Below are 27570 nucleotides of genomic sequence, written 5' to 3' on the forward strand. Positions count from 1 at the left end.
CACAAACATCCCCACCGGCAACCCAAAATAGAGAAAAAAAAAGGGGAATAGTGCTATTAAGGTGTGAATTTCAAATAATATTTGAGGGAGCAAGTTTTTCTTCTATCAATTTAAGAGAAAATTATCTTTCACCAATGGTTAGAGAATTATCCATAAATCTTCAATCATTATTACTGTTTGGGGGATGAAAGATTTACCCACAAATCTACCTTCATTAATACTCTCCTTATTTGTTGGATGTTAAAAATGTCCTTCGCAATTCTCAGGTACTCATATACCGTAAAGATGGTCATCGCTAAAGGAATCACCATGGGTTAAGGAAAATTCGGCCCTAAAATTTATTCCACATCCACTTAACCCAAAATGAAAGTGCTTTCAAGGTATAAATTCGTTAACCAAAAAAAAAAAAGAGTATAAATTTCTTTAAAAGAAAAGGAAAGAATCTAGACACGGCGCCAGGATGCCTAGACTACGTGCCTAGACTGTGTGTGTCTCTCCCAAATCCCACCCACTTGGAAAGGATCACTTTGCCCCTTCTCATGCCACCTGTCCATTGATCCACATCACCAACATGCCTTAGAATGGCAGCGTGCCCACCCTTTTTTTATTTGAAAAAATAAAGTTCAATTTATTTCCCCATTCACTTTTCGAAAAATGACACAATTATCGTGAATCTAAATCCGACGAAGTGGTCGACCGCATTGGACTAGGGTCCACTGATGCCAGTTGAAAAGGAAAAGAAAATTCGCAATTGTTTTATAATTTTCACTAATCCATGATAAACACGTGGCAATACTGTATTATAAAAGCTGACATGTCAAAATTTTATGTCCACGTGGGACCGCGTACGGATCACGCTTCATTTCTATCAGCGACTTCTGGACAAGCCGGCTTAACGGTTTCGCTTAACAATCCGTCGTTAGAACGGTGAGTGGTGGGACGTGAAGAGTTTCGTATAAAAAGGAGAGAGAAAGCAGGGGGAGGCGAGGCTGAGGAGGAAATACGCGCCGGAGGGGAATCGAACGATGGATTACGTATTGGAGCATTCGTCAAGTGCGCATTTCTCTGGTTTGCGCCTCGATGGTCTTCTAGGAGCATCAGCATCTGCTTCATCGTCTCCTCGTTCTGCTTCTTCGGCTGCTACACCTACTGCAGATAATGCTCCCAAACAGCCTTTCGTCATCGGTAATTCATTACATAACCCTACTACACCAGAAACCCTAATCACTAATCTCCTGTTCCTTTTTTATTTCTCTTCTCTTCTTTGGTTGTGGTTCTATGCAATTCCACTCTGAAAGTCCTCTGCATTCCTTTTTTGAATCCTTTCTTCTCTCATTCTTTATGCGTATCGTACTTAACTCATGAATTCTGGTATCTTCTTTATGGAATTTGACTAGGAGTTTCTGGGGGAACTGCGTCTGGTAAAACAACAGTGTGCGACATGATCATTCAACAGCTTCATGATCATAGAGTTGTCCTTGTCAATCAGGTGTGTCTAATTTTCTTCTTATTTCTCAAAATGTAAAGAATCTCGATTGTTTTGGCTTTTCTACCTCTTGCTTTCGTGGACATTAAATTATTAGATTCTGTACATTGCTATCAAAGGAAGGTGGATATAATTATTTGAATCTTTTATCGTGCCAGGGGCTATTCCACGAGGCATTGTTTGCAGCCAAGTAATTTCCCTGAGCTTGGATTGAGAAGTTTTAAAACCATACAGCTATTTATTTATTTTAATTTTGTGGTTTTCTCATAGTGCAACTGTCATTTTACCATTCAATTTGGATTAACATGGTAATTACTTTCTTCTGCTCACTACCTTTACCCTTAACCGAGGGGCTAAAACTTTGGAAAGATTTGGCCTGCTCTTTACAGCAGAAAATTACACTTTTATCCAATGATGGCCTTTTAGTTTAACTAAATATCGAACCCAACCACTAGTGATCTCGGATTCCGCTAGAAAGCTTTTGAAATTATTCATGGAACTTGAAGAGGGACTTGAGATGTAGTTGATGGTTAATGAATATTAAACATAAGATAAACTACCGTTCTTCCTCCCTCCTTTGTTTTTTCCCCCCTAAGTGATCGCAATTTGTTAGTATGGGCATACATAGATGGCAATTCCATGTTTTCTCCATATAGATTGTTAGGCTATTGGAAATATATTCCTGATAGAATGTTAGGCAGTTAGAGTTTTGGGAATATATTCATGAATGTTGTCAATATTGGAACCTCAGTCTAATTATCAATGTAATTACTAGTCATCTGTTTGAAACTTGAAATACAATCCAAAGTACAGAGTTGATTGTTCTCATAATAAAGCATTAGACTCACACTGTGATCTAAATTGAAATCATGATATGTTGGATTTCCAGTAGGCATAAGTGGGTCTACATTTAATATATTTGCGAAATGCATAACCACCAAGGGGGGGGGGGGGGGGAAGGAGATAGAATGCATGCTGTTGCGAATCCAAGAGAGTCTTTGGTACTATTGTCCTTGTAGATTTGTAGTAAAGGTCTTAGTAGTTTCACTGTTGTAGTTGGAATCATATTATGGATCCAAGACAGATGGACATCATTAGGGAATTGCAGTTATGTTGCTTTGTTAAGTTTTGAGACTAAATCAAAAAGGCTTTTTGCTGGGAATCCATGTGTGTGTGAAACCTTATAAATTATTAATCTTAGGTATTCTTTCTATTGTCTATCTAGTTCTTTATCTTTCCTGTTCTTATTTGGAGGTGTTAACTTCTGATGAAGTCCGATCAAGTATCCGGCTCTGATTCTCCAACCCTAAATCTTGAACCACCCAACTCCTCCTTGCTACTTATGATCTAGAGGAATAAAATCAGTTTTCCTCTATTACCTTCTGCAAATTGCCTTCCTAGTTATCTAGGAAACCCTGCAAACATTGAAAAGATGTCCTATTTCCACCAATCAGAACATTAACTCCACATCAATCCAATGTCTTCCTCCAATAATGATTTCCTTTCTTTCCTTTAACACCCATGCTTTTATACTGCTGAAGTCTCAGCCTAGAATCTAATTTTTCTCTCTACTATTTTGATTAGGTTACCTGTCGGTTGTTCTGCTCACAATCCTACATAATGCTCTTTGTGAGATTAGACTAGCGTGTCAATCAGTAATTTGAACTCTTTTAAGTCTAGAATATGAGAAAAGGAATAAAGAAAGCATGGAAGTGTTGAAACATTCTTCTTCTAATCTCCAGTCTATGTAATATGGCTCTAGTTTACTGCACGGCTCACCTAGGAATGCCTTCCAATATGGCCCTGCTATCTGCCACATAGTAGATCAGGTACGGTCCAAATTGGAGAGCATGTAGGGCCTAGGGTCTCCTGCCCACACATCAAGTTTCAGCTAAAAAGGAGATGGCCATGTCCAGATTGGTTGATCTGCCCCACCCACTGGGGGCCTATCTCCTTTTTCAAGCTTAAAACATTGGATGGATTATTGTCAAACATATATGCTAATTACTTCTAACTAACCTAATTTAGATGAGGTGATGTGCTACTTCTGGGCTATATTTTGGGTCTTTAGGGAGGGAGCATAGCAGTCAGTTTTCAATATGTTAGGTCCCCCGTAAAAAGTTCCGAGTAGCATTTCCATAATTTTTTCTGGATTACTGCACCGACCTTCGACATAGATGGCTGGTAAATTTGGGGGTGAGTTTACTAATTCCAGGTAACTGAAAGTGATAGGGCTATTTCAACTTGATAATTTTGGATACTTAAGTTCAATTATAAATTAAAGATAAATTGAGGAAGATGTTACACATCCATTAGAACTCAAAGGAAATTTTCATAGTACAGCCATAAGACCAGCAATGATATTTGGAGCTGAATGTGGGTGTAAAGAAACAACATATAATAAAATAAGTGTGGTGCAGTTAAGAGTTTTAGAAAGAATCTAGTAACACACGAGGGTAACAAGGATCAATTGAAACCAATAGGACCAGAATTAACCAGATTTGGGAGATTTTCAGGTTAATTCCTGGTCGAGTGGTCTAGGGAAGATGCTCTATCAGTTATAAAATAATCTTGAAAATTAGATGAAGGAATATGGATGAATCCCTGTTGGCTTAATATTCAATCTAAGGTCAAGAACTGAGAAAATATATCAGATATTGATGTTTAAATCTAGTGAACTGATTAATTATGATTCGGCAGAATTCAGAATTTCAGATCCGAATATCACAGAAGCAATATCCAGCAAGAAAACAGTCAGAATTATGAAATCAATATGAACAATGGAGGATAAGAGAGAATATAAAAGACTCAAGAGGAAAAGAAGAAGAGTAAGATGAAGGAATAATGGAAAGATATCACCGTGCTGAAGAGATGAATCTGAACTGGAAGAAGTAGAAGAGAGCTTTCGGCTAGTTCTGGAAGTCACCAATTTGTGCATCATAAAACATCAAATAAGGAGAGAGAGAGAGAGAAAGGGGTAAACTTATAAAACATAAAATAAGAAATGAACACAAGAGCAAGGATATTTGAATCCACCATTAAGGACGCATATATGATTCAGTTTAGAAGAGCTAAAAGAAACTGAGTTTAGGAGAAGTGTTGGGATTGTACCTTTGTAGGTGGGAATCTTGTCACCTGGCGCCGCAAGAAGCGGAATATGGTCGCTTGTTCGTCTTCCTATGATGCTGTATTGTGACAAGAAGGCAACGATCAACATTGCTCATAATCCGGTATAGCATGATTGTACCAAACATGTTGAGATTGATAGGCATTTTATCAAGGAGAAGTTGGAAGGACTGGTTTGTGTTCCGTTTATGAAATATGGTGACCAGCTTGCTGATATTTTCACTAAGGGACTGACTGGCTGATTGTTTCATCCTATTCTAGTCAAGTTGGGCATGTTTGACATCTATGCTCTAGCTTGAGGGGGAGTGTTGAATTATGTACACCAGAATACCGTGGGGGTATTCTGGTCTTTGGGGTTTATTTGTATGTGTAGCTATTATGTGCCTAATGGGGCCCAATTTAATGTATGGGCGCTAGATTGGACCAACTTTATATGGGATAGGTTAAAGGGCTTGATTGCGTTCCATCAGTTCTGGAGCTTTTGGTGTATTGGTCAAGTACCTAACAGTAGCCGACTCTCTTAATAGAGTCGGCTATAGTAGGGTTATTTGTGTCCTATGTAATTTATTCTTTCGTTATAAATAAGAGGCTTGGGGTGATCATAAGATCATTCAAGCATTGTATATCTAATTGTTCTGCTAACAGTGAGGTATATCTCATTTACAAGTTAGCAACTGATATTAAAATACCATTTGGTATAAATGTTGTCTTGTAGATCTGACATGTGCATGCCTTATGTTTTGTGCTATTGAATCTTCTCATATGTTCTGTGGTGTTGTGGCTACTATATAGGATTCGTTCTACCGTGGTTTGACACCTGAAGAATCAGAACGTGTGCATGAATACAATTTTGATCATCCTGGTAATCTCTTTGTGGATGAAAAACTCACATAGACTTATGACTGAAATATACATTCAGCATCCATTAAGGAATTGTTCTGGGATTATTTATCATTCTCTCTGTATCTTTTTTCCAACTTTTGGTGCTCTACCAGCAGTTGGCTTGAGTTTGTTCTGCAAATAAATATTTGTTGTATTTCTTTTGTAGATGCTTTCGACACTGAACAACTTTTAGAGTCCGTTGGCCAGCTAAAAAGTGGGCACTCCGTCCAGGTTCCAATTTATGATTTTAAGAACCATCGTCGGTGCTCTGACAGTTTTAGACAGGTACACTCGCATTCAGCATGCTTAATTCAAAATTCTTATCAACCTACCTTCCATAGTGTCTTGTTTATCTGATAATCAATGTCCTAGACTTTGAAGAATGTTCTTGTATCCAATGCATGAAATCTAAGAATGAACTGGACAGAGATAAAATGGGAGGGTACGAAAAAAATATTAAACCAAGATAATTATGGAATCTTGACTGAGGCAACCCTTGCTTGAGTCAATTAAACTTTTGATTTTGTTGAATGAATTAATTAATCTTCAATGTAGAAGATCTTTTGTCATCTATGCTTGAAATGATATCAGAAGTCATAGTTTTGAGGTAACATGATGAGTTTTTGAGCATTCTAACAATTTAGTTATCTGTCCATGTAGGCTATTGTGGCAGCTATCTTGTTGTTACCTTTTGTGTTGTTACTTTGATGCCTGATCATTTACTTCAACGTATTTCTATCCTGTGACTTTGTTAATGACCTATAAGTAATTGTTAATTAAATCTTCATGTTGTCCTAAAGTCAACTTTTATTTCTTAGATTTCACGATGTTCTAGAGAAGACAAAAATCACCTTCTATGTTTCATAGCATCCTTTCATGTCCTGTTTCTTCCTTTTCTCTTCTTCTGGTGTCGGAGTAATGTAGAGGTGGATCACGAAGGACCTACCAGAACTTGTAGCAGATCACACAATGAAATTGATTGAAATAGAAACAAAGAAGAAAATAGAAAATAGAAAAGGAGGATAGGATTGGATCAAGTATCCCACTCTCTCCCCAGTCTCTCACCCACGGTCTCTCACCAATGGCATCTCACCATACTCTCTCACAGAGCAAAGCACAAGGCTATATTTATTTTCTTCTCAATCTCATTAATCAAATTCGTATATAAGGCTGTAGCCCCTTATAAACTTACATAGAAGTCTCAAAACCAGACTCAAACACTAAAAAGGATAGGCCTAACACAATCATTAACTTATAAGGTAACATAAACTGACTAGGAAACTAAAATAATGAAAGAAACAGACTCATAACAAGACTCTAACTAAACTAATGAAGTAAATCCCGTATTCCTACTTTCTACCCATATTTTAGGCTCATTAAATTGTCCAATTACAAATTAAACACAGAATCAAAGGCCCAATACATACATAAACAATCCCAAGGCTTATTAATGTAGTCCTAGATAGGTAGGAGACCTACTAGGAGCCAGATTAAAATCAGGTTCTGGTCGAGTCTGCTGTTTGGGGCAGATTTGGGGCTGTTTAGGGCTAATTTAGGGTTTAGGCTAGGGTTAGGGGTGAATGTGATATATGGTAATGATCAGCAGGTCTAGGGGATTATTTTGTTATAAAAATATTGAGATTTGGATGAGTTTAAAATTCCTGCAGAATTAGGGTTAGGGTTTGGGTGTTAGGTTTCAGGTTCTAGGGTGAAACTTAGGGTTTTGGATGGGGGTTTGAAGTTGGGTTTTAGATGATCAGATTGGGTTCAAACTAGGATCGTGTATAGGGGCTGGGATAGGGATGATATGCCTGAAATCTGAGAGGAATTGGGTGAGGGGATAGGGCTAGACAGAACTTAGATTGAACTAGGGTTTATGAAATTAAAATAGAAATTAAAGGGGGATCGAATGGGGAAGGAGAAGGAATGGAAAACAGAATTTAAATTCAAACTTACCACAGGATTCCACTGGCAGCAGCTTGATCAATGAAGGATGAAACCACCTTCACAAAGAGAGAACCTACCAGCCGTCACGGCGTAAGGAGTCGCAGGAAGTCCACCCGCCCTTCTTCCTTGATAGATTCACAAGGCAACACTCTAAGGAACAGGAGCAGCAGCAGCAATCGGCAGCCAACAAACAGTCTTCTTTTTTCTAAAATTCAATTGTGGGGAGCTCTCCACGATTTTGTTTATTTATAATAAGGCCATAGGCCAATTCCTACTACAAATTAAATACCTCTCCTTCATAAAATCGTGGAAGGGAGAGGTTTAAGTCTAATTAATTAATTAAAATAGTGTAATGACCTAACTACCCCTATTAACTTAAAATAAAAGAATCTAACTTAAAACTACTGATTTAAAAGAAGATTCCTTACTAGCCAATGGGATTTAAGAACCTATTAGCCAATAGGAGCACTTCACTTAAATCAGACCAACTGAGCCAATTGGATGCAACCAATTTAAACCGGTTCGATTTAAAAAGCAGAAAATAAACTAACTATGGAAAATGCAAGCAAAATAAACCATAGTTGTCACGGTGTCACGGCGATCCAAGTCGGTGGAAGGGTGTCACGTCGATATATCGACATGTCGCCCATGGCGAGCATGTCGACCATGTTTAATTTTTTATTTTGTCTATTTTTAATGTCGTTTAGTATGCTATAATATATGTCCTATAACATCAAAAATCAACATGAAAGTGTACTACACTACTACTAATATACTATGCCACTATGGTTTAATTCATGAAAGTGTAACTAATATCCATTTGTGTATATGAAAGTAAGAAACATTGAAAATATAGCTTAACCTATCAAATAATTGAAAGCAAACCTGCAACTGCAAGGCAAGAAGAAGAAAAAAGAAAAAAAAAACAGAGTACTATGGCTGTAACTGGAATAAATCCCTCCCCCCCTCCTCTGTCTCTCGACTATCTCCCTGTACAAGCAGTTGCAAAGAAGAAAAAAAAAAGAAAAAGAAAAAAACCGAGAGGGTCTCCTCTATCTCTCGAGTCTCGACTATCTCCCTGAGTCCCTGTTCACAGAGACTGAACAAAGAGGTTGCGAAGAAGAAAAAAAAAAAAAACCGAGAGGCCCCCCTTTGTCTCTTGACTATCTCCCACTGTACAAGCATGCAAGAAGAAAAGAGAAAAAAAAAAAAACCGAGAGGACTACTAAGTACTAATGAAATAAATCCCCCTCTTCTCTGTCTCTCAACCCTCTCCTGTCTCTGTGTGTAATGCAGTATGTGGGCTGTGCAAGACAAGAAGGAAAAAAAAAAAAAAAAAACCAATACTACTACTACTGGCTGTAATCACTAATCATTACCGGAGGCTGGGAGGAGAAGAACTGAAGTAGAAGAAGTTAAGATTAGAAGAAGAAGAGGACTGCTGGGAGGAGAAGAACTGAACTAAAAAATCGAGTTGCAGAGGACTGGGAGGAGGAAGAAGAACCAAATTAAACAAAAATACAAATTACAAAATAATAAAAACTTACCAGAATGGAGTCTTGGAGGTTGCCGGAGATGTTCGCAACTTCGAAGGAGTGAAGAACTGCTGCCGAGAGTTGCAGGAAGCTTGCCAGAATCTTGTCTCACGAACTCTTCCTCACTTCCTCCGTCTTGACTCTCTCCTCTCAATCTTGAAGTCTCGAACTGTTTAGCCTTTTGCGTTTTCTATTTCCCCCCAATTATTAGGGTAATATGTTTATTGTTTTTAAACTTTATGATAAATTGATAATGTGTATTGCAGGTGTATACTTTTAAGTTACACCTCCAATAGACATTAATAAAAAAGCATCTAAGCTATTAAATGATTTTAAAAAAAAAATAAAAAATCTAACTTTTATATATGTACAAATATCAACCGATATGCCAACATATCATGGTATGGCGTCCATGGCGACGCCATGGAAGACATATCAAACGATATATTTACATCCACCATGGCGTAGCTCGATATGCCACCTCTCCTAGCGCCAGGACGCCATGGCGACGCCATGACAACTATGAAATAAACCTAACCTATGGGTCCCTACTTATGCCCTAAGTTCAGGACTTCTTCTTCTTCCTACTTGGAGCTGCATCACTTATTTTCACTAAAATAAGCCCTCTAAGTGACTTATCTACATCGAGTCAAGGGGGAGTGATTCGAAATATCTGTACATGATTTCATGTGTCTATGCTGTCTTTCTGCTTCCATGCAACTTTGAATTTTGATCATGCCTGCTAAGGTGATTGTATCCATGTGAACCCTTTGCTTCGTACACTTCTTTCAAATGAATTTTATATCTTTTCCTTAGTTGAGGCATTCAGCTTGTAGAGTTGCCACCATGAAAACTTTCCTGAATAAAATGGTGTTGCCACTCCTTTTAATTCCATACCGATCAAATAAACATGTCGTCCTATTTAAAGAATTAATTCAATAACAAGATCTGTTAGAAAAATGTATAACCTCTATTTGAGTGTGAATATAGAAAAGATAGATAAATAGATAGTTCCAGGTTTGGAAGTATGAAGGAGCTCTTTATGTACTTGTTGAATCATCCTTTGTCAGGTAAATGCATCTGATGTCATTATTTTGGAGGGAATTTTGGTTTTTCATGATCCACGTGTCCGCAACTTAATGAATCTGAAGATTTTTGTTGACACAGGTATCTGCCCTTTCTTTGTATGGCTATGCTTTATATGGAAGAGAACAAACATTGTTGTTGCTGTCAGGGAAATTCTGTGAAGGCTATTGTTCCTATCTATATTTTATCATTATCGTAGTTATGATTTCACAACTTGCATTTGAATTCCCTCAACTAAGCTTTATACCAACTAATTGGGCCTCGCTACATGAATCATGTATTGCTATTCCTCTCACTTTGATCATTTTAGAGAGCTTTTTATTTTCCTAATCAATAATGTTACTTTACTGCAAGAAAGAATCATTTACTAAAACAATAGAATTGGGAGCACACTTCAACAAAAGAAGGGTGCCTATTACCCGTAGCCTAGTGGGTGAAAAAAAGAAACTTTAAGATCTGTACTACCGCATTTTCTTATGAGTTTCTAGGAACTCAGGTATCCTTACCAGTACACCTGATGACTTTGAGCTACTCTATTAACTAGCAGAGTGAGGGAAAAAATGAATGTCTTGAAGAAGAGCTTGCAACTTGGTTGTAAGACTTGAGGTTATTGAGAGGAGGTATCATTTGTAACTCAGAAGAATTATTTTGGGAATAACGCAGAAGAGTCAAATGAGAGGCTTGATATTGTGATGCAGTTAGAAGATGGATCAAATAGGGATTCTTTGTAATTTTTCTTATTTTATTCATGTTAGGAAAGTAAGAGTTCAATTTTATTTAAATTTGTTTTGGATTAGATAGAGTTAGAGTCTAGTAATGGTTTCAGTTTTACAATAGGATTAGGACTTTTATTTTATAAAAAGGGCATGTATTCCCATCGATAGAAGATAGTAAGTTTTGAATGCAATTTTTTGGTTAAACCGATGGCTGCCGTGAGCTGTGCGTACCTCTCTTCCCTCTTCTGATGTACCCTTCTCTAATCCCTCTTGTTCGACCTAGTTCCTTTTCTTTATCTTCTCTCCTTATTATCTTGTCATTCAACAACTGCCTGTATCTCTGCTTTACTTTCGGTGGTGGTGTTGCTGGCTAGAAACGATCTTGTTAGAACTTGACCGATTGACTCTAGGTTGGGTTGATATTTGGGGCAGATTCTCCTCAGCTGTAAACGACTCCCCATCCCCTGCCTCAGATTGAAATCTCAAGGAGCTGAGAAAACTAGATCTGGACTGCTGCTGCCCTTTTGTGTTACCGCCTGAGATTATTTCAGAAATTGACGATCTGATGGTTGTTCTGATCATTGGGCTGCTGATGTTTGGAATTGATACGGTGAAGGATTGCGAACTTACTCTTCAAATTCCAGGAGAATTGAAGCCCTGGTTGAGGGACTGTAATCACCGCAAGACTCCTTTCTTCACTGGTTCTGGTATGTCTCAAGGTTGAAGACAACATAACCATACCCATGATTATTGGCCTTCTGTCCTTTATTTCTGGTTAGTTGAGTACCCCTTCTTTTACCTTTATTTACTTCTTACCCCTTGCATTATAATTGCTTCCTAGTTTACCCTTAGTTAATAAATCAAAATCCTTTTGTGTCCTCTCTTCTAGTTTACCTTTTTATCCTTTAAGACCCCTTTTAATTACAATACTACCATTTCTTTAAAGCCTTCAGCTATTTACCATTCTACCATTGTCCTTGTAAAAACTCAAGCTATTTACTGTTTTGTCACTAGTGCTTGTGATTTGAGTTATTTAACACTTGGTGGGCCCAAAGCAAACCCACTTAGGGATTCCAACCCCTGGGATTGCACCATGTAGCCATTGAATTCCCTGTGCACGGGGATGAATAAGTAATGCATTTTTTTCCCATTTCATTCATGCACTGTTGAGGCAACTTTAAGAAGATATAATTAATTGTTAAAATCACTGAGAAAAGTTTTCATCTTGCCAATCCAAAAAGAGGAAAAAAAGGTTAACTATTAGAAGTTATAAACTGTTGCTGGAATTCATCAAAAGGGTTGCTGATCTATTGTAGACCCATTTCTTTTTTCAGAAATAAGCTAATATTTTTCTAATTTAAAGGTTACGCAGATAGTCCGTAAAGAAAAGTTATATGCAAATTAGCTTGTGTGTCAGAAACATTTTATTCAAGTGGTTGGGAAAGTATACTACTTGACTTGGAATTTTAATGGGAAACTATTATGATCGTTAGAATGTTTGATGATTTTGGAATAGTGCATAAATAGCTACTGGGGAAAAAAAAAACATTTTATTTATAGAAAGTATAGAAAACAGTAATATTTTTGTATCTCTATAATTTACATGTTCTCCAGTAGAGTTTCCACGTGTCTTAGTTTTTTAAACTCATCTATGAGTTTTTATGTATTGCCATGATGAAACTCTTAAAATTGTGTTCAGCCATGGTTTTAAGGATTGTTTGGGTAGTCTGATCTGCTGGAGTTTGACTAATCCAAGCTGTCATAAATAGTGAATTGGCCAAGAATAGCAGCATTGGGCTTTTGCTGACTGGATTGGCTGATCCGTTGTTTGGATTGTTGATCCATGTACCAGTCCTTATCTGGGTTCTGATACCCATATTGATGTCAATACTTTCAATAATTGCGAGAGTTTCTCCCAATGTTGATGGCTGGATGCCCAACTCGTCTCAATTCATAATCCACAAAGCCTCTTTGCAAATACTTGGGGTCAGTAACACAAGTACTGTTCTGCCACTTCATGCCATGTAAAGCTGTAGCTGCTATTAACTCATTAGCACTCATGTCTTTTTCCACCACTTTAACTTCAATGGAGGTCTTATATTTCCAAGTAGGTTTTACTAATATGATTAGATAGATATATATTCATGTTGGCTCTTTGTTTAACATATTTTTTCCTCTTCTTGTATTTTCTTTTTTTTCTCATCTTATTTGTTGTAAATTCATTGCGTCTAGATGCTGATGTGAGGCTTGCTCGTAGAATAAGGCGTGACACAGTTGAGAGGGGCAGAGATGTAAACTCTGTTCTTGAGCAGGTAAGCTTCCTTGTCGTCTCTAATTAGATGTATTTCTCCCCTTGTCAAAAGATGTCATAAAGAAGAGATGCATGGCAATATTTAATCTTGTACGATGTTAATCGGAGAAGCTTTTTCATTTTCGTTGCTTGTTTGTCCCCTTCATATGTTGGGAAGTAGGAGTTTGACTAATTGTCTCTAACAGATGCAATGAAACCTCATCCTCCGACAACAAAAAGAGAAGAAACAGTGTCTGAAAAAAATAGAAGTCTTCCATTTGGAAATGAAGAAAGGAAAACGTTACCCTGGACTGAGCTGTTAAAACTCTAGAGGGAATCTCTGACTGCAAACCTAGTTGTGCCATGTGGTCGGATAATGATGTAGACAAGCTATACTCCAAGCAGTATTGTCGCAAGAAGAAGAACCAGGCCCTTCCATGGTTCTTCAACTGAACTTATTTTGGTTCAGGATGGTATGGGTGTTACTGGTTCACTTAATACCAGAATCGGGGGGGGGGGGGATGTTGATTGGTAGTTTTAATTTGTTAACCCTAGTTACTAATTTGGTTATGGAAAAAAGAACGCTACCTGGTCGTGCGCAAGGCGTGGCGACCACGACTAGACACAAAACGCCTTGGGCGCCTGGAAATTACCGCCTTACCCCCATGTAAACGTGGAATTTCCAGACGCCCAAGGTGCTTTTTGTGTCTAGGGGTGGCCGCCACACCTTGCGCACGACCGGGTAGCGTTCTATTACCCTTTGGTTATTTATTAGCTATTAATTAGTTATTACTTGTCTTTCAATTTTCTTCAGTTTCTTAATGTACGAGGCAACCGCTAGCATGCGTGAGCCTATTTTCTCACTTTCTATTTTTCTGTTTGTCTTTCTAGAGGTTACTTTAACCCCTATATATTGTAAGGGCCTTAGTGCCCATAACCTACGACTTTTGATGATGAATAATATTGGCTTGTGCCATTCTTTTGCTGTTAGATACAGTTGAGAGGTGAGATGCCCTTGTGGTTAATGAGATACTGACCAAAGCCATAGATGAGAGGCCTTGGTCATATCCGCTTCTTTTCCCCTTCTTGTTCTACCATACTCTCTTGCATCCCTAACCCTATTGAAACTGTCTGAAGTTTATTTTAGAATAGAGATCTCTACCCTGCTGTATATTATGGTAGACTTCTTGTTGGTGAATTCAAGGCCTAATGGATCCCTCTACATGTCTTGCGGCAACCTGTTGTGGAGATTTTCTGCCAAAACTTTTATCCAAATATAACTTCCAATCTGGCCATCAATTCTGAAGATTTTGAACTGTTCTTTTACTGTTAGTACCCTACCATCGACCAAGAGTTGAATTCCATCTACTGGTTAGTTTGCTGGATATTAGTAAGTTACTAATTTCTGAACTTACTAATTTCAGCACTCTGCTCATATTTTCTAATCTGTCCATTGAATTCCATCTACAGTTGCACTATATCAACCTGTAGGTTGCAGGTTTACAACTTGGAAACAGCCTCTCCTACGAAGCAGGGGGTAAGGTTGCGTACATTTGCTTCTCCCAGACCCTTCAGTAGCGGGAGCCTTGTGCATTGTGACGCTCTTTTTGAGGGATTGTTCACCTATATTAGGGTGTTCTTCGACCTTAGTTTCATGTCCATCTGTGTTCTGGTTTGAAAGTTATTGCTATTTCCTATCCTGCTCTTATCCATTACACCGTACGGTTCTACCTTGTTGGTGGTTTCTGTGGTTGTTTGTTGCTGAACCTAAGAACCCATTAGATAATGTAGACAAGATCGTGTCAGTTGAAGATTGTAAAAATTGTCAAGGAAGGACAAAGGGGCATGGATTGAGCTAGAAAAGAGTCTAATCCATATGCATTAAGTACGGTTATGGCCTTGGATATAGTGGTATGGTAGGACAGGATTCAGGTTGCAGACCCCAAAAAGTTGGGTGTGTCTCATATGATGATGAGGGTGGTAATGATGCAACACATCTCCTGGTGTTTATGTGCACAAAGGTGTAACATGGACTAGATAATACTATTGCTCGGCAGAGAATCAAGGGTTTGTTCTGTGAACATTTCTCCGCTTCCTACCACTGTTGGGCAGTAGAAGTGTTCTGTGCTCATTATCTCGTGGAGATTGTGTGCCACACAATTGGTAACTTCCAACCGAAAATTGAAGGCTATTTCCTGAGATCTCAGATTTCTGAATTCAATCATGCAGGTGATTCTGTTTTGGAAGGAGAGAGTAACAAATGGATTTTTTTTAGGGAACTCCTGAGAATCTATTCAGGACTTCCAAGTATATGGGACAATGAATTTACCTAATAATTGAAGTCCTTTGACGGGGTGGTGTTGCTGTGTTGGTGCAAGAATATCTTCTCAAATTGCTAATATGAAGGAGAAAGTTGCACCTAGCTTACCGTTGTGTCAAATGTGAAAGAAAATGGAAGACGAAAGTGTCAACTATCTACTTATTCATTTTGACCTGGCTAGGGGAACTTAGGGTTTCTTCTCCCACCTTTCAGGAGTTTGTAGGTGATGGAAAAAATGTTTTCCTTTGGAGTATGATCCCATATGCACTTTGTTGGCTCCTTTCGAAAGAAAGGAACTCGGGATCTTCAACTAGGATAGTGGATATAATACTAAAAACTTGACAGGATGCTGACTTTTCTTCTCTCGTTTTTGTATGGTCAAGTCCATTATGGAATTTTTTTTCCGGTTAGGTTAGCCATGTTCTGATCAAGGATGGATTGAACTGATAGGAATGATTTTACTTTTATCCATTTTGTAGATGTGTTTTTAGCTATATGTTTTCCACTTGTACAGTTTTTAATATCTAATATTAATGGAATCCATTATTAATCATTTTTTTCCCCTCGGGGGGGGGGGGGAATTTTTCGTGCACCCCTTAAGACCCTCATTTGGGCTTTATATTTCAGCCCATTACAATAATAAAGACCAAAAACTAAAACCTAACCCAAACTGGTACTAAAACCTGGCCCAATTTTAAACTGGGTCTGTATTAAGGTTATTTTTCTCCACCACAAAGGTAAGGCATCCTATCCTATTGTTAGTAATGTCAGGCAACCAAGTCCTTATTATGAAAGGTGGTTAGGAGCTTTTAGATTTTAGTATACTAATATGATAGGAATGCCAGGCAACTATAGTCTGTGTTAGGAAAGTTGCTTAGAAGTTTTAGATGTTAAAATACTATATTTCATTAGTAGTTGAGGGGTCCTTGTTAGGAAAGTTGCTTAGGAGTTTTAGATGTTAAAATACTATATTTCATTAGTAGTTGAGTCACTTGTTATTAGGAAACTAGTTTACTGGCCAGGAGTCCTAAATTAAAAAAATAAATTGATGTAACCCCCCCCAATATGATTATGGTATTAAGGGATTGATTAATTTGATTGGCAATGGCGTAGCTGGTTCTTCTCTTCGTTCTCTTGATTTGGTAAGGGTCTCTTTCCTCCTTTTCTCTTCTCTCTCCTCCTCCTACGACTTTTAGTTTTCCCCTTCTTTTCCTCCTATTTCTTCTCTTCCTTTATTGGGCAGCAGCACAACTGCTTTCTCCTTTTCTTCTTCTTATTTCTCTCTCTCTCTCTCTCACACACACACACACACTTGTGACTTGTGAGTTATAATCTTCCATCTCCCATCAGTGACATTTCTATCTCCTTATCTTTTCTCCTGTTTTTCCTTTCTTACCTTCCTCCTCCATCGAGCTGTTATTCTATAAAACTAAATGTTTTAATAATCTTATCTACTATAGCCATGTACCTTCCTATTGTCTCTTGAAAAATTTATTTTTTTCACCTGTATCGATTACTTTTTCTCTCCTATTGCAACGATTAAGTTGCTCTATTGGCGCAACGGTTAAGATGTGCTATTGCAACCTGTTGGTTGCGGGCACAAAACTTTGAAACAGCTTCTGCTGTGAAGAAGGGGGTAAGGCTGCTTACATTTGTCCTTCCCAGACACTGCAGTAGCGGGAGCCTCCTGCACTGGGTTGCTCTTTAGGTATGATAATTGCTTAAATTCTTAACCATTAGATCTAGATTCAGATCTGGCCATATCAACCATTGGATTGAAGATAAGATCTGAGCAATCTTAATCATCAGATCTGAATCTTCTCATACTATTCATCAATGGGCCCATTACTTGCTGGCCAATCAGTCCATCAGATCTGATTGATCTGCATCAGACCTCACAGAGGAGAAGATGAGTTGCAGGAGATTTTATTTTTCAAATATTTCAGACTGGTTTGTCATTGACACCCATACAATATGAAAAGTATCTTGAGTGCATATAATTCTTGATTGTTCCATGCCGGTTATCCCCGTTATCTAGCTGTAAACAGTTAAAAACTACTGACTTGACATCATGAAACTATCTTGAATGAACATGGCAAATTGCCGATGGAATGGATAATAACTTTTTGCATTTTTTGAAATTTTCATATACTTTGTTACATTCCAAGCATGGTGTTAAATACAGTTGAATGGGGGAACAGGGTCTGATTGGCCGACCCCACTTAGTTGGTAAAAGGCTTAGTTGAGTTCTTTTGTGTACTTATAACTTTCACACCTTTTTTTTTGTTGGGGGGAACTAGGTTGCCATTTTTATCTTGTTACAAGTTCATAATGTACGTTGTAATTATTGTACTCATTCTGCAGTATGGAAAGTTTGTCAAGCCTGCTTTTGATGATTTTGTTCTGCCATCAAAGAAATATGCTGATGTGATCATACCCCGGGGAGGTGAAAATCATGTTGCAATTGATTTAATTGTGCAACATATCCGAACAAAGCTTGGTCAGCATGACCTATGCAAAGTATATCCCAATATGTATGTCATTCAGTCAACTTTCCAGGTATCCTTCTTTTCTCCCTTTTTTGCAGACTCTCATGGTTAGTCTTTTTCTTCATAAAGAAACGAAAAGTTCTGTTGTCTTGGCAATCCAATCCAAACAGGAAATGCTTTGGTCATTAATCAGTGGCCCTTTTTAATGGACCATAGCATAAAATCATTTTTGGCTGGGATCTTGACCATATATATTGGGAGTAAAAACTCCATGCAAACATCAGCACTGGATTGATTAGTTTGATCGTTAATGAAAACTTGAATACAGTGGCCGGATACTTGTGACTTTATTGTGCATTAAGGGCTATTGGTCTGAAAGGAATGGCCACCGATTGGACAGTGTAGGTCATCATCATAGTTGTCAAGGCATAGCTTAGGAGTCCAGGCGCCTTGGTTGCCTTGCATCCAGGCCCCCTCCAATGCCTTGGATCCCCTAGACACTGTTACAACTATGTTCATCATGAATATGGCTCATTTGAAGTGTACCAAGAAGACAGAAAACCATAGTTGTCAAGGCATCCAGGTGCCTTGGGTGCCTAGTTGGTGTTGTCTTGATGTTGGATCCTCTCCAATGGCTTGGGTCACCTAGTCACCGTGACAACTGTGCAGGAAACTGATAACCTTGACAACCAGAAAGTAGTTCCCTTTCTTTTTGTCTTTTTTCTTGATATATTGTTCTTTTTTTTTCCTGGTTTTTACTACATCAACTATGCTTTATACTCCTATTCCACAAAGACCGTCATTCTTCACTTTTTGAGCTGGTTCCAAATTGTTTTTTCATTACAAATTAAGTAATATGTTATTAGCAAATTTACCATGTTAACCCCCTTGCGTTTATTACGACCTTGCATTTCCTATCCAATTTGAAAAGCATTGTATCCTAAATAAAGGGAGGACAATTTTTGAAAATAGGGGCTTTTAATGTTTTAAGTTGTAACTACTTCTCCTTACCTTTGGGTTTTTTCAATGGGGACAGTCAATTGTGGGACAGAGAGAGTAAGTATCAATGAAGTTGCTGAAACACTGTCTACTTTCCTTCTGCTGTGCCCCGGTGTAATGCAGTTAATGCTTATTTAACCCCTTTGCCACAGATAAGAGGTATGCATACACTGATTCGAGACAAGGAAATATCGAAGCATGACTTTGTCTTTTACTCAGACCGCCTTATTCGTCTGGTATCTTCTCACACATGACTTATCCTGATGTCTTGTAGCCCTATGATTAATATCCCCTGTATTGAAGATTATCAAATATAATTGCCTTCTTTGTTGGACAACTTGTGACTTGTCAGGTTGTGGAGCATGGCCTTGGTCATTTACCGTTTACTGAGAAGCAAGTAATCACTCCCACAGGTGTGTTAAGGATGCAGGTTTAAAGTGGGCTTGACCTTCTAATTCTAATCTTGATGTACCACCATAAGTACTAATGCACTTGAACTTGAGCCAGGTTTCTAGTATATTTCTTAATAGAAGTCACGTTCTCTCAAGTGCAAGGAAACATATTTTCATGTTGGTTTAGGAGATTTTTTTTTTAACCCGAATATTCTCTATGTTGGTTTAGGAGATGATTATGAGAGAAAGGGTCAAATATGTGAAGTTCCCAAGGGCTTGTTTTTCCTTTTAAAGTAATCATCCTCCTTTATTCCTGGCAGCTTCTTGGAAGTGTCAAATAGAGCAAATGAAATTTTATGGAAGTTTTAAAATTGTTTTCTAATTTTCTTGATATTTAGACATTTATAAACCACTAAGAAAGAATCCTGCTACCACTTACTGATTCTGCTTCTTTAATTATGGAAATGTTATTCTTGAAAAAAAATTCTTGTGGGAATGTGCGTGTGTGGTTCTTTAACTTGAGAAAATGTGCTTGAGTCAGCTAACCCAGCCTAACCACATAGCTGGAAAATGCCTCATGAGTGGTGCATTTGTGTTGGGAGAGCAGTTCTCTAAACCATTTGATGAAGATTTGCATCTCTTTGTGATGTAAAGCTAAGGGTATATACACTTAGGAAGAAGGGCCAGTCCAGTCAGGCCTAATGACTGTTATAAACAGCCCACATTAGGCCATTGACTTGAGTTATAGTCAGGTTCATATGTTGGTTATACTTGAGCCCATAACTTGGTCCATATTCTGCCTATATGTAGCCATCGACCAGTGGCCTGTCTGGCCTTGGAAGATTTATTTGGGCAGATTCTGTGGGCCCATGTTGCTGCATCATTTGCAGGATATTTATATACTATTTTGGTGGTTTTTATTTTTTTGTGCTAGTTTTAGTTGTTAAGCCGTTAGCAACTTAGGAGTTTCTATTTTGATGTTATGGACTAAGATCTTATAGGAAGTTTTTATTTCAAGTTGTAAGCTACTTAGTAGAATCAACATTCCATTTTTGTAATTCATACTTTGTATTTTAAAATTACAAGAGGAGGGCTACTACAGCCCACGATTTTGATAATTAAACTAATGCTCTCTTGTGAGAATGTGCTTCTGAGGTGACTGAGTTGTAGATCCTAGGTGATGAACCCTAGGCTGGTTGATGGTGAAGCTGACCGTAGGCTTGGTGGAGATACCAAGTCATATCCTTCTTATCTTTTGTTTTTTCTTCTTCTTTTCCTTCACTGTTCTGTCGGTTCCAGGAAGCACTACTCATTCAACCTTCTGTCTTAATCAGCTATTGTTTCTGTTGCTATCTCTCACTTATTTTTCTACAGTGTTTCTCTTCAGTTTTCCCATCCTACGGTTCCTGTTTTGTTCCATCCTAGTTGCAAGAACTTTGTCTTTGTCCTACCAATCCAGCCACTGGATGGACTTCCTTTTTGAAATCGTCTTCTCTCTCACCCATATTACCTTCAAACAGAGTTGGGGAGGCATCTGTTCGCCAGATTGTGAGTTATTGCTTCTCCTATGAGTTACTAATTTGTGGTTTCTTAAGTTTCTATTTTCTTACCACGCTTGTTTCTCCCAATCTAACCATCAGTTTGCCTTGATATTTTAGACATATAACCCACCTTTAGGACCTTCATTCAACCGTAGTTTCATTCCCATTGGATTAGTGGATTGTGAGATTTCATCCTCACAATTTTCTGTCTAAGTTTCTTAGTTTTGATTCACCGTGATTCTGGTTTTCTAACTAGTTTTCTAGTCCTTGTTTATTCAGCCTAGGTAGCCTCGTCATCTTGTCTCTATTCTTTTGTTATCCTTGCTGCCACTACGAGGAGCATTTCTATTTATTGGTACCATGCTTGCTTGAGATGCAACTCCTGGACACTACCAAATCAAGGAACCTAACCTTCCCATACTTGTTAGGATCATATTCATCTGGAAAGAGGTGGCTGACATTTGCTGCCAGGACTACTGGGGCTTGCCATGTCTTTTATGTTGTGAGGTCGTCTGTTTTGTGCAACGAGTGTACCTTGAAAAAAAAGCTATGCAATGCGAGTCACAGATCATTAGAAATTATTTATGACTGAAGAATGAAGGTTGTATTGTCTATAGGTGAGTTAGGCAGATTAAGTGGCTTGAAGCCAAAGTTCAGAGTCCTTTATTTCTGCATGTCTAGCAGCAGAAGGTAGGACTTCCTATGCCTGTGAAGGTCCATGTGGGATTTGGTCTGTCATCAACATAAAACACCCATAAGCACATGCAGGAAAGAACTGATGTTCAGCTTCCAAAAACATAGAGTCCATGTTGTGCATTATTTGAATGATATGTTCAAACTGATAGTTATAAATAAAATTTATCATTTGGTTGCCACTTTTTGATTTCCATAAATTGTTTATGAGCCTTCCCCCTCCCCCCCCAAGGAACATGCTAAGACCAGTAGTCTTTGTTGCATATTTTTCAAGTTGCGGTTTTAAATTTTATATTGTTGTAATCCTTGCAATTATGTTCCTTCTCCAGGATCCGTATACACAGGAGTTGACTTTTGCAAGAAATTGTGTGGAGTATCCATTGTTCGAAGGTGAGCCTTGCATCAGGTGTCTGTTTTGGCAATTTTGGTGAGTAGATTTGATTAGGTTTTCTCATATTAGAAGAAAGTTAAAATGATAACCTTTACTTCTGTTTTCTCAATACCTCCACTTTCTTTTCTCATTATATATTTTTTTCTTTTTTTTTTATCTTGTTAAATAATGGTTGGGTTTAAGCAAAGTCCCAACTAATTATCTTTTCATTATAATCCTTTAAATAAGGGAAAATCTTGTTGTAACCAAGGTAATGTAAGACTAGAACCAGAATAGGTCTAGTCCCAGGCAGGATTAAATAGAAAACCTCCAGTGAACAAAAAAAAAGGAGAATACTGGGATCTCAAATTGGTAACCACAAGAGAAAAAAGAACGATGAGAAGAGCTCAAATGAGGGAACAGTAACTTGTTGAAGTAGCAAATGGGCTGAATACTTTTCTGGAAAGTAGGATGAATCTCAAATAGAAGACATGATCAGAACACAGATCGAACAACCTTGGGGTTTTGAAACCCTAGTTTCCCTTGCATCGATAGTAGAGTTGTCTTTGCTGGTTCAGTGGATGAAGGTGGATCCTGATAGCAATGCTGTGATGATGTAATTCCAGATTTGAATGCGAACAATCTGCAACAGAAGAAAATTCCAGCAACTTGAATAAACCTTGAGATTGATTGGAAAGCTTTAGGGCTTGGAATCAAGAACCGATGGAACGGGATGGGGGAAGGGAATGAGCATCTCACCTTAGGTCTCTCACCTATCCTATCTCAGTATTTTCACAAAGGCTCAAGCCAATATTTCATTAATCAAATTTGTGACAAACCTATATAAAAAACTGAAAAATAGACTTAGACACTAAAAAGGGAAGGCCTAAAACAATCCTTAACTAATAAGGTAAACTAAATTGACTAGAAAATGAAATATTAAAGAAAACAGACTCAAAACAGGACTCTAACTAAACTGATGAAGTAAATCCCGTTTTCCTTCTTTCTACCTATATTTTAGGCTCGTTAAATTGGTAAATTTCGTTTTCCTACTTTCTTCCTATATTTTAGACTCATTAAATTGGCCAATTACAAAGTAAACCCATGGGATCAAAGGCCCAACACGTACATAACCCAACCTAAGGATTATTCCCAATATAATAAGCCCTCTAAGTGACTTATCTGCATCACAAGGTTGGTTACAGCAAGATTATAACCTTACTTTTTTGCTCCTTGTCTATCTACATCACAAGGTTGGTTACAACAAGATTGTAACCTTACTTTTTTGCCCCTTGTCTTATTCTTAAAAGTTATTTTAGTCATGGGTAAAAAGGGTTTTCAACATAAGTTGAAAGTGACTTATCATTAAGTCATTTTCAAAAGTTGTCGTTGTTCATATGATTTGACAAGATTACCCCTGCATTAAATAGTATTTGGGAATAAGACAAGGGGCAAAAAAGTAAGGTTACAAATTCTTAATTCATGTACTTGGTGACAACAAGATGCACCCTTTAAATAATTATTGACAAGAAAACCCCTTCAAAAAATTAATCTGGAAAATGAGAGGTATGGTTGTTGACATTGTTATTAGAGGTGCAAAAAATTGATAAAAGGTTGTGGCAATCAGTTGACCTCTCCCGTGATGGAGAAATCATAATTTTCATAAGAAAATGAAAATCTGTTCAGCTCCATTAGTGATTTGTGCCATCCATGTCTGATTCACAGCACCTGTTGTTCAACTTCTTGAAATTTGTTCAAAGCCATTCTACTCCATTATTCTAAACTGATCTTGGACCAGATGATTACAAAGCCATTAAGCTCTCTGAAATCAGGATTGAAGGAAGCCCAGAAAACTATCTTGACTGCTTTCTAAATCACTTTATCAAAGGGATTTCTTTCTTCCAGTAGTACACCAAACAGAAACAATACATGGACTCCATAAATAAATTCTTTATGTCAACCAATTTCTTCAACTGGAGAGACTAAGCTGAGAAGAGTTAAAATGTTAATCTTTATACAACCTCCTGGACCAGAATCCCTCCAATATCTGGGTGATTGTGGTCTGCTGCTGTCATCATGAAATTACTTTCAGGTTTTAAGCAGACTAGAATCATTATAGGTAAACCACATTACATTTCTTATCCTATTTTCTAAATATATGTAATGAAAATTTTATTTTGCTTATTATCAGTGAATCTTTCCCACTATATATTTACAACACAGATTAAAATTTCATTTAATTGTTACTGTTGCATAGTGGGGAAAGCATGGAGAATGCATTACGTGCATGTTGCAAAGGAATAAAAATTGGAAAGATACTAATCCACCGTGATGGAGACAACGGCAAACAGGTGATGCTTTTTTTACACAGACTCGATTCTTTGTCTTTCTTGAAGTTGAGTGGATTGTACAGTTTTCTCCATAAATTTATTTGTCACTTGAAGCAGCTTATATATGAGAAGCTTCCCAAAGATATTTCAGAACGGCATGTCTTGCTTCTGGACCCTGTTCTTGCTACAGGTACCTTTATTTACATTGCCCCCTTCTTTCCTCTTATGTTGGTAATGATTCTATATTGATTAAGAATTATAGAAGAACAGTAGTAGTCTCCATTTCACTGCATGAAAGTCACTCATCATGGAAGGAGTTTCCCCCATACCGGTTTCTCAAATGTATTGGACCAGTGGATTTGAGAAGTATTAGAGGAGAGATATGGAAGTAGTCCTGGCAGAGTTGCAGAGAGGTTAGATGGGATGCAGGGATTAGGGGTGGGCCAGAGAGGCCAGGGCCATTGGTTGAAACAGAGTTGAGATTGTGAGTTGTAAGGGATAAAACATTGCCCAGCATCATTCTTTGAATCTGTCACTGAGATAATATGACTTATGGTCATTAGGTTAGTACAGAATTCCCTAAATTGATCCTGTAACCCTAGAGATAAACTGGTCTTATGATGTTTTATTTAATTTTGTGTTAGAATTGATCATGGGTTCAATACAGCTTGATATGGGAAATGGGAATGTTAAAGAGAGCCAACCACTTGTACAACTTCTAATCCAATTTCAAAGAAATGTTTTCCTCTAAAAAATGCTAATTGTCTGCCTTGGTTGATCAGTGCGCAGCTCCCATGTTTCCAACTGTTTTGGGGGCTACCAGCTTACCATTTTCGTGTAATGATCCTCGTGCCAATATCAAGGTTTAAAACTCTGCAGTATGCATGGAGGGGTCAAATTAATTGTGGAATTTATGGGAACTACTAAAAATTACGAGAAACGAACAGCGTAATAAAATATTGGAACTGTATGTAGAATATGAGCAAGTGACAAGTACAGCCCCCTCCCCCCACCAAAAAAAAAAAACATTCCATTTACTGTTATTTGCTTGGCATTGGTGACCATAGTTATCAAGGCGTTGCCAAGGCGTCGCCATGCCGTCCAGGCTCCTTGGTCGCCTTGGACACCTTAGGCACCATGGCGGTGTCGCCTTGATTTTTGCCCCTCTAAAACGCCATGGTCGCCTTCCCGCCTTGATAACTATGTTGGTAACAGGATAATATGTTATCATTTGTGTCATAAATCTTAAAGCCCATATCCATCAAAAGAAAGGGTATTGTAATGCTCATAAATTAATACATTGTCCAAATTGGGAAGAATTTATATAATACATTATTTGTTGGAAAACCATTGAGTTTTAGATCGTGCAACAATGTTACTATTGATTGGGTGATTAGGGATCACTTGATTGGGCTGGTTTGGGATTAACAGACTAAGATATGGCTACAAACAATATGCATTTTGGATTGAAGAATGTGTGTGGATCACATTTTTGCCATCTTTTATCTTACATGATGTATCTAATAAAATATTTCCCATTCTATTTTAAAAAAGGAAAAAAAAAGATTTTTTTGTAATGAACTAATGATTACCTAATATGAATATATAATCTACTCAAGTTTCTTACCATATTTAGTAATTTTAATTTTACTTTTCAAATCCTAGGGACTTGGATACAAAGTGTAGTAAAATTTAATAACCAAATTGGGAATGATTTGGAGTTAGTGACACTATCATGTTAGGTAATGATTACAAAATTTTCTATTGTAGGTTTGAAAATTTTCTTTTCCCTTCCCTTTATTTCCCTTGCAACCAAACAGAGATATAGTAACTCATTTGGTGTTAAATTAAATGACTACGTTAGCCAAAATAGTATGTAGACTTTTACTTTTCTCTATCTATAGATTTTGATCCCAAGTGACCCTGAATGTTTATTCTAGGTAACTCAGCTGGCCAAGCAATTGAACTTCTTTTGCAGAAGGGGGTCCCAGAGTCTCACATAATTTTCCTCAATCTGATTTCTGTGAGTAAAAAATTTCATTGCTGGTTTTATATTTTATTATTTCTTCCCATCATGTATAGAAAGATTGAAGTCTTCTGTCACACTTCTACTGGTTTTAGGCCCCTGAGGGAATCCACTGTGTTTGCAAACGATTTCCATCTTTGAAGATTGTCACCTCAGAAATTGATGTTGCATTGAATGAAGAGTTCCGTGTCATACCTGGAATGGGAGAGTTTGGCGATCGCTACTTTGGTACCGATGACTGATGATTGCTAGCAATATACTGGTGCAAAGCCTTCTAAGATGGTCAGTTTATCAATTACTTCAACACTAGATTGGTCTACATATTTTAACAAAATTGTATAATACTTTGCAAAGAGAAACTTGAGGCGTCATCCTAAGTGTTTCAAGTTTGTTTACAACTTTAACCACAATCAAGAGGCTTCTCGCCGTGCATAAATGGGTTAAATAATCTAATATTCTGTTAGTGATTGGTTTCAATTATTTTAAGATTAAGTTGAGTTTAGGGTTGAATCCATGTTTTGGTGTACGTAAATGTAGAATGATGCCTACTTTTGAGATGGCATTAACCTGATGATATTCAGCAATACAGGTCTTCTAACAGGTGCTAAAGTTATTTGAAGCTACAGGGAGCAATGTTTTTGGAAGTCCAGTAGCATGAACTGATGAACCAATTGGGTTGATGGGATCACTTTTAGCTTTTGGCTCCGTATTAATCTGTTAGAATTATGTTTTTACAAGACTTCCAGTGAAGGGACACAGTCTAGGTCCTAGATCAAGGAGAAATTCATGGCAGCTTAATCCTTGGCCCAGTGCTGATAGGTAACCAGGTAAGCGCTGGAGAAACCAGTTGTTCAGCTCTCTGCAATTCCATTTTATGCCATAGCCACTGCAGAGGATCTGCTAACCCAGATTATCCCCTTATAAATTAGCTATGTTTACTTCCTGTGAAGTACCTAAGCCTGCCATGATCCCCGCTAGGCTAACTGGCCATGTTGCTAAATCTTATCTGTAAAATGCTCCAACTCTGGAAGGGTAAGCTTCTTTCCTATGCTGGAGAGTTGAGTTGATAAGATCAGTTCTCCAATCTTTGTGTATATAATGGTGTGACATCTATGGGCTTCCCAAATCCACCATCAAAACCATGGAATCCCTCTTCTGCACTTTCCTCTGAAAGGTAAGTAATCTCCTAAATTCCTTCATCCACTAAGTTGGGCGGCCACTTGCATCCCCAAAGCTGAAGGTTGTCTGGGTTTGCGTAGAATCCGTCACTCAAATTTGGTTGGTATTTTCAAATTGTTTTGGAAAATATCCTCTAAGCAGTACTCCATCTGGGTCAATTGGG

The 27570-nt window shown here is 37.8% G+C and overlaps 1 protein-coding gene and 1 long non-coding RNA gene across 4 annotated transcripts; one reads left to right on the forward strand and one right to left on the reverse strand.

The window, feature by feature from the left end:
- Window positions 1–986: 986 nt before the first annotated feature.
- LOC122672820 (uridine kinase-like protein 1, chloroplastic) lies at window positions 987–26960 on the forward strand. Of its 3 annotated transcripts, none has more exons than XM_043870313.1 (14): window positions 987–1185; window positions 1398–1489; window positions 5405–5474; window positions 5661–5779; window positions 10047–10143; window positions 13011–13090; window positions 17753–17947; window positions 19029–19112; window positions 19229–19289; window positions 21832–21892; window positions 24130–24392; window positions 26143–26225; window positions 26324–26510; window positions 26830–26960. In XM_043870313.1, exons 1-13 carry the CDS (start codon window positions 1026–1028, stop codon window positions 26468–26470), a joined length of 1512 nt encoding a protein of 503 aa, XP_043726248.1. In that variant the 5' UTR covers window positions 987–1025; the 3' UTR covers window positions 26471–26510; window positions 26830–26960. The 3 variants fall into 3 exon arrangements, with proteins under 3 accessions (XP_043726248.1, XP_043726249.1, XP_043726246.1); XM_043870314.1 differs by lacking the exon at window positions 26830–26960 and having other exon boundaries at window positions 24130–24223; window positions 24320–24392; window positions 26324–26688; XM_043870311.1 differs by lacking the exon at window positions 26830–26960 and having other exon boundaries at window positions 26324–26688.
- Window positions 6640–23066, reverse strand: LOC122672821. The gene is made up of 2 exons (XR_006334487.1): window positions 22926–23066; window positions 6640–6846 (listed from the first exon to the last, which is right to left on the reverse strand). It is a non-coding gene; the product is annotated as an uncharacterized LOC122672821 (long non-coding RNA).
- Window positions 26961–27570: the final 610 nt, after the last annotated feature.

The sequence above is a fragment of the Telopea speciosissima genome, chromosome 8 (genome assembly GCF_018873765.1).
Source record: "Telopea speciosissima isolate NSW1024214 ecotype Mountain lineage chromosome 8, Tspe_v1, whole genome shotgun sequence".
Lineage (NCBI taxonomy): Eukaryota > Viridiplantae > Streptophyta > Magnoliopsida > Proteales > Proteaceae > Telopea > Telopea speciosissima.